The sequence below is a fragment of the Ranitomeya variabilis genome, chromosome 4 (genome assembly GCF_051348905.1).
Source record: "Ranitomeya variabilis isolate aRanVar5 chromosome 4, aRanVar5.hap1, whole genome shotgun sequence".
In the NCBI taxonomy this organism is placed as follows: Eukaryota; Metazoa; Chordata; class Amphibia; order Anura; family Dendrobatidae; genus Ranitomeya; species Ranitomeya variabilis.
In genome coordinates, this window is record NC_135235.1 from 49151853 (window position 1) to 49159676 (window position 7824).

Sequence of the window (7824 nt, forward strand, 5' to 3'; positions counted from 1 at the left end):
AAATATAATATTAATTATTGCTCTAAAATGCCATCTAACTACTACTACTACTACTACTAATAATAATTATTATTATTATACATATTATTAACAATAATTATAAATGCTATTTAATATATGATTATAAACAAGTTATGGTAATTGTTTACTTCTAGTAAATGTAAAATGCTTCTAATAACAATTATCATTATGATTGTATGATTAGAATAAAATGTACTACTAGTAATAATAAGAAGAACTTGGCAGAACTCTAACCCTTCTATTTAAATGGATGATTATCATTTATGACCTGAATTATACACATCTTTATTTAAATTTCACTCACATATATTGATTTAAAATACCAATAAATTGTATAAAATAGGGAGTTACTATTATTAATTCATAGATACATATATCCCTTTTACATATGGTACATAGATGTAAAGTGCTCTGTGAACAAAGGAAAAAAAACACAGACAAAATTAAGAAATTGTATTTTATTTCATTGTCACAACAAACATTCATTTTTTTACAAATATATTTTATTAAAAAAAAAAAAAAAAGATTTCTCTAACTTGTCCCAGATACAGGTGAGGATGGAGCTGCCTGTGCGCTCAGCTTGAGTATTTCCTCTCTCATAGCAACAAGTAATGAAGAAGAGCAAGGCACCAGCAGCCCCAAGCCCACACTGAACTTGTATGGATACTGTACATTTATAAAATAACTTAAATTACATCATTGATTGTCCCTTAATACAAAGCCCAGCTCCTGTTCGCATTGTACACAGCACATTTCATTCTCCTGCCCCTTTAAATATGCAAATCAGTTTTGCATTTTATTTCATAATTATTTGTATGATTTAATAGTTACATTTGTGAAATGTCCATTTTATGTATGGATTATTTATTTATTTATTTATTTTGTAATGTGACCATCACGATAAAAGGGGTTGTGACCTGTCCCACTTCTCCTATTGCACAATCCAAAAAATATATATATATATTAAAACATAAAAAAAAGAAAAAAATAATAATATTAATAATTATATTGTTAAATTTTGTTTCAAGTAGTCCATAAGTCAATAAGAGAAAATATTCTAGATGAAAAGAAGAGGACAATGGGCTCTGAAAACAGAATAATAAGATTTTATATAATAAATAACAACTCAGTGGTTTATATAAAAAAAAACAACAATAATAATAGCAATAATAATTAAGCAAAAATGAACAAAACTATTTTGTATACAGTGAATTTGCCCAGAACACAATAACATAATACAGTGCTCGCTGTTATAATTTGGTGCCAGGAGGTTCAGTATTTGGCACTTTGAGAAAAAGAAATGGATGAAATAATATTATTTTATTATGCCCTTTTTTAAACCATAAAAAAAATATTTTTGAGAGGTTTGTTCACTAAAAAAATGTTGAGACCTGTATTTTATAAAGTCCTTGTTTTTCTGAGTTCCCACAAATTGTCGCAGAAGTCGAGACACTTTCAATACTTACAAATATTTTTTTTTTTTGTCAGAGAAGTCCTGCAGCTTTAAATTACAGTGGATTGTCCTGTCCACCAGAGGTTCTTATAAAATTTATGTCCATCCCTACCACAAATAAAAGTTCAGGGGGCCAAGGTGATGGCCTCAGACTGGCCTCAATAAAGGGACTGATGTGACCACAGGGTGGGAGTAGTAGACTGGATGGGGGAAAGTCAGGAGGGGCTGGCTGACTGGCACGTTGGCAGCAGAGCTTGCACTCTCTGCACTGGAGGAGTTCTCATGGTACAGTATGGGCACTCGCACGATTCTCTGGGCAGCTGCATGGCTGAGGTTGGCAGCCTCAAGTTCTGCTGCCAGTTGCCTTTTCCACTTATTTCTACGGTTCTGGAACCAAATCTTGACCTGGGTCTCTGTCAAATGGAGAGAAGCTGCCAGTCCTGCCCTCTCTGAGCTGCTCAGATACCTTTTCATATCAAAGGTGGACTCTAGCTGGAAGACCTGGCTCCTGGAGAACACTGTCCTAGTCTTCTTCTTCCTACAGGGCTTCTTGTCTGGACTGTCCTCCCTTTTCTTCCAGTCCTCACCACTTTCATCTTTTTTCCCCCCATCTTCAGTTTCACTTTCTTCCAGGATGATCTCTTCTGGACTCTTGGAGTCATTCTCTTTGTGATCAAGGTCTTGTTTGAGGCTATGGATGGGTTCTGGAGACTCTCTGTCACCACCAGAGATCGGTGAAGATGGACCAAGCAGAAGGCTTTTCTCAGGAACTATACAGAAGAACAAACAAGAGAAGTCATTAGTCATTGTCCCAATAACATTATCTATTATGTCATCATTATGATCAATTTATCTGCAACCATGTCTTCTGAGGAACATGATGCAATTACCAAGCCCAGAGCAAGGACAACAGCATATGTAGATAGTCCATAGAGGTCAGAGACAATATGAGGATCCCTAGGAACCCAATATATATGTTCCCTCTTTCAAACACTGGCTGCTCCTTTTTTTTTAAATAATTGTCCTATGTCTAACATGCAGATCCAGAAAAGAGGAAGGTAATGTGAGAAGATGGTGAGCCCAATGCACCTACAGAAAAGCTCAATTTCCTCTTCTTCCTATTTATCTCATTATCCTTCTTTTCATCCATCAAATTTTTCTTCATTGCCCGAAAAAAAGCCGTCAGAGAAGATCTGAAGCTGAGCAGCACTTAGCTCCCTATTAATACACCTGTCCATTAGGACATTGCCAGGAACCTATTCATCCCAGTCTCAGCTAATTGAAGTGTCTCCTCTCTGTAATAAAAAGTATTATTAGAAATTCATTCTTACCTGTCTGTTGTATTGTTCGAAGCTAAATTAAATTCAACAATAATTTTTTTTTTAAGATAATTTGATGTCCGATTGGATCGTTCTACATATGTTTTTTTTGGATATATTTTTTGAAGGAACTTATTTCTTTCTACTTCTAAGAAATGGTGGGTCTCTATGCTGAAGATATGGTAGGACTTGTAGTTGTGCATCACTTTACACACCTTATCACTTTTAACCCTTTCAGCTAGAAACCTGATGGGACATTGCATTAATTTACCTTCAGTCCTGGCTGTGTGACCTCCATGCGTCAAGGTGTAGGAGTACCACCAAGCAGGGGACCTCTCCAAATAATGTGCAGGTAAAGCGAACCTCTGAGTTGGGATCTCCAGCCTGGGGAAGGAGAGATCTGTCAGGGGGGATAAGGCAAAGGCTGCTCCATCCAAGGTCCCTTTGATGGGGGTGAAGAGGGCTTTTGGTGGACGAGCAGCTTTAGGTGGCTCACAAGTCAGGAGGCTCTTGATGGAGAAGGGGGACTCCTTGGCCGGGGTGGTATTGCTTTCTTGTCCCGTTTCAGGCATGGCTATGATCAAGATGTAACCATGAACCAAAAGATTAAGAAATTAAGTTTTTGTTTTTTTTCTTTCCAATGGACTCCCAAATCCAGGAGATTTTTAGAAGCTGGTGAGAAGCTAGCAAAGGGAACTACAACTCCCAAGCAAACATTTGAGAAGGAAGGCCAGCAAAGGCAAACTAAACAGCCATCCAGGGAGTAGCAGCCAGCACCTGCAAACTAGGAAGGCTGATAGCAACTGGGAAAAAGCAAGAGAAGGAAGAGTCAAAGAGGAGGAGGAGGAGGGATGGAGGGAAGAGGACCAGGAGGTGGAGGAATTGGGGGAGGAGGAGGAGGAGGGTTGTGCACAGCTGCAGCACTGCCCAGCTCCTCACACTCAGTGCTCTGCCTCTAGGCTGCAAGGACTCTGCTCTTATTGGCTTTATATAGTCCAATTAGGCAGCAAATGGGGACAGGGCTATTAGCACAAAGGATATGGCTACAAGTGCAGCAGGCAAATGACACGGAGCTGACTGCTGGCACACACCGCTCACGGTTGGCACAAGTTGGCACTTTTGCTTTAGATACAAAATAAGAGTATTATGTGCTGCTATTTCATTGCAGTTGGCACCGACTTCTCCAACATCACCCGAGCTATATAATGACCCTGCCATCAATGATGTTATACAGTGCAGCTATGTCAGCTCCACCTGTGCCCAGATCTATGGGATCTATGTCTGCAGCTGAGAGATCAGACACTGACATGTCCATAGGAGCCCAGTGCTGATGGGCGCGATCTCCTGATGGAGAGCATGCGATGATTTATGGAGCAATCTGTGTCCCTGCTGCATCGCATCGATCTGAAGGAAGCGACTCTCACCCGACGGTCTCCGCCAGAAAGATCTCCTCCAGCTGCGGGAAACACTCTTGCGATCTGCGCCTGCTTTAGTTTCAATGTACTTGACAATTTTGTTTTCTTATTTGTTTGCAGAGATGTAATTAATTTTACGCTCCATGTGATATATTTAAATTATGAAATAAAATAGAATAATTAGCTGCATTTATTATAGCTCTCAACTCATAATTATTTCACCATCTATCTATGGATCATCCATCAAACAGCACAATAACCAATTAAAAAATAAAAGCGTGATAAAGGTTCTCTGTAACCGAAATGTTGGCAAACGCTACAATGGCTAATTAAAGTCCACTTTTTTTTTTTCATCTTGGAGGGCTGCCTGCATCTATCTATCTATCTATCTATCTATCTATCTATCTATCTATAGTTTTCTTTCTTTCTATCTCTTATCTCTCTATGAAAACATATGGAACAGCACATCCTTCCAGGCAGTTATCCAATTGCAATATATATATATATATATATATATATATATATATATATATATATATATATATATATATATATATATATATTGCAATGATTCAGTTACAAAGAACCTTTATTAGGCCTTCATTAGGCCTTTGTTATATATATATATATATATATATATATATATATATATATATATATATATATATATAACAAAGGCCTAATAAAGGTTCTTTGTAACTGAATCATTGCAATCCTACATGGGCTAATTAAAGTCCACTTTTTACATATCTTGGAGTGCTGCCTTCTATCTATCTCTCCACATGCCTGCATCTATCTATCTATCTATCTATCTATCTATCTATCTATCTATTATCTACCTATCTATCTATCTATCTATCTATCTATCTATCTACCTATCTATCATCTATCTATCTATCATCTATCTGTCTGTATATATATATATATATATATATATATATCTGTCTTTCTCTTATATATTTGTATATCGATCAGTCTCTTTTTGTGTGTTTGTACTTACTTTATATGATCTATTTATTTATATATTTGTATATTTAATTATCTATTTATTATCCATACATCTATCAATTGAAACCAGCTTTTTTTGCAGCACCAAAGGCACACAAACTTTGCCAAAGCAAGTGGAAAATAAGGGAATGAGGGATAAGGACAACACTGTGTGTCTGTCTCTCTATTTATCTAACTATGATTCTGTATGTCTGCCTCTTTCATCTTTCTGGGTTTTTCTATCTGCTCATTTTTCTCTTAATTTTTAAGTACATATCTCTCCTTTAAGTTATTTGTTTATATTTGTTTTCCTCTGGTCTATCTATCTATCATCTATCTATTATCTATAATCTATCTATCTATTATGTATCTATTATCTATCTATCTATCTATCTATCTATCTATCTATCTATCTATCATCCATATATTATCTATAATCTATGTATCTATTATGTATCTATCTATTATTTATCTATCTATCTATTATCTATCTATCTATTATCTATCTATCTATCCATCCATCTATTGATTTATCTATTGTATTATTTATCTCCGTATTTATGTATGATCTATGTGTAAGAAGTACAGTGATGGTCTATGGGTACACCATGCATAGTTTTCACCTTGCTAGAAGACGCCTGACACTACTTTCTGCAGTCTCTGGTGTGAACCTAGGACAGGTCTGGCTCTTGCAGTGCACCGTGTACACACACACCTTAGCTGACATTTCTTCCAGTACAGAACATCCTGTGCATTGTGAGCAGTAGCTGTGTCTTCTTCCTTCCCAGCCTATATGTTCAGTGTGTTGTGACGTCACATGTGACCGTTTATGGCTCCGGGAACTCTCCTGTGATTGTACACTTGTCATCTAGAACAGATTAGGCATCAGGAGTGTAAATACAGCCACACGACACAGGACAAGGAGCACAATAAGGAGCAGCAATCTGATGGTTATTATCATCATACCCGGGGCGCAGGGTAAATACCCGCATATAGCGCCCTGTATTGTGTATACAAGGGATCTGGCTCACTGACTAGTGCGGAGATGAGGGCAGTGTCTGCAGCATCAAAGGAGCAACATCTTATCTCACAAGGAAAAACACATAGGGAAAAAGTCAGGAGTCAGAAATAACAATCATCGGCGAGAAAATCCCATGTTATGTGTGTGCAGATGGATAAAAATGCAGCCTTCTATATCAGGGAAATTATATATTTTTCTGTTTACCTATGTGTCTATGTATCTATGTATATATCTATCTATCATCTCTTCTATCTATCATCTATCTATCTTTCTTTCTATCTATCTATTCATAAACAGTATCTATCTATCTATTTATTATCTATCTATCTATCTATCTATCTATCTATCTATCTATCATCTATCTATCTATCTATCTATCTATCTATCTATCTATCTATCTATCTATCTATTCATCTACAGTATTTATCTATTATCTATCTATCTATCTATCTATCTATCTATCTATCTATCTATCTATCTATCTATCTATCTATCTATCATCTCTTCTATCTATTATCTATCTATCATCTATCTATCTTTCTATCTATTCATCTACAGTATTTATCTATCTATCTAGAAAAATCAAAGAAGTAGCACACCATCATTTTAGTGCAAAAAAAGCTATTTTGATAGCCCACAATTAGCGTCCAAGCTTGATAAAGGTCAACACCTAGGACCGAAACGGCCACATGGGCCAATAAAGAGCACCTTACAACTGCATTATGGTGTGCTACCTCAGCTCTTTTTGACTTTATATACAAGGTTTGGTATGTGCCTATAAGGCTTTGCACCCTATTTTTAATTGTACTGTGCTGTTTTCACATTTTCTATCTATCTATCTATCTATCTATCTATCTATCTATCTATCTATCTATCTATCTATCTATCTATCATCTATTTTCTCTTATATTATCTATTATCTATCTATCTATCTATCTATCTATCTATCTATCTATCTATTATCTATCATCTATCTATCTATCTATCTATCTATCCTCTATCTATCTATCTATCTATCTATCTATCTATCTATCTATCTATCTATCTATCTATCTATCATCTATCTATTTTCTCTTATATTATCTATCTATCTATTATCTATCTATCTATTATCTATCTATCTATCTATCTATCTATCTATCTATCTATTATCTATCTATCTATCATCTATCTATCATCTATCTATCTATCTATCTATCTATCTATCTATCTATCTATCTATTATCTATCATCTATCTATCTATCTATCTATCTATCTATCTATTATCTATCTATCTATCTATCTATCTATCTATCTATCTATCTATCATCTATCTATCTATCTATCTATCTATCATCTATCTATCATCTATCTATCTATTATCTATCATCTATCTATCTATCTATCTACCTATCTATCTACCAATCTATCATCTATCTATCTATCTATCTATCTACCTATCTATCTATCTATCTATCTATCTATCTATCTATCTATTATCTATCTATCTAGCTATCTATCTATTATCTATCATCTATCTATCTATCTATCTATCTATCTATCTATCTATCATCTATCTATCTATCTATCTATTATCTATCTATCTATCTATCTATCTATCTATCTAT

The 7824-nt window shown here is 35.3% G+C and overlaps 1 protein-coding gene across 1 annotated transcript; it reads right to left on the reverse strand.

The window, feature by feature from the left end:
- Window positions 1-342: 342 nt before the first annotated feature.
- HMX3 (H6 family homeobox 3) lies at window positions 343-3728 on the reverse strand. Its single transcript, XM_077257057.1, has 2 exons — window positions 3065-3728; window positions 343-2244 (listed from the first exon to the last, which is right to left on the reverse strand). Exons 1-2 carry the CDS (start codon window positions 3363-3365, stop codon window positions 1622-1624), a joined length of 924 nt encoding a protein of 307 aa, XP_077113172.1. The 5' UTR covers window positions 3366-3728; the 3' UTR covers window positions 343-1621.
- Between the last annotated feature and the right edge of the window lie 4096 nt (window positions 3729-7824).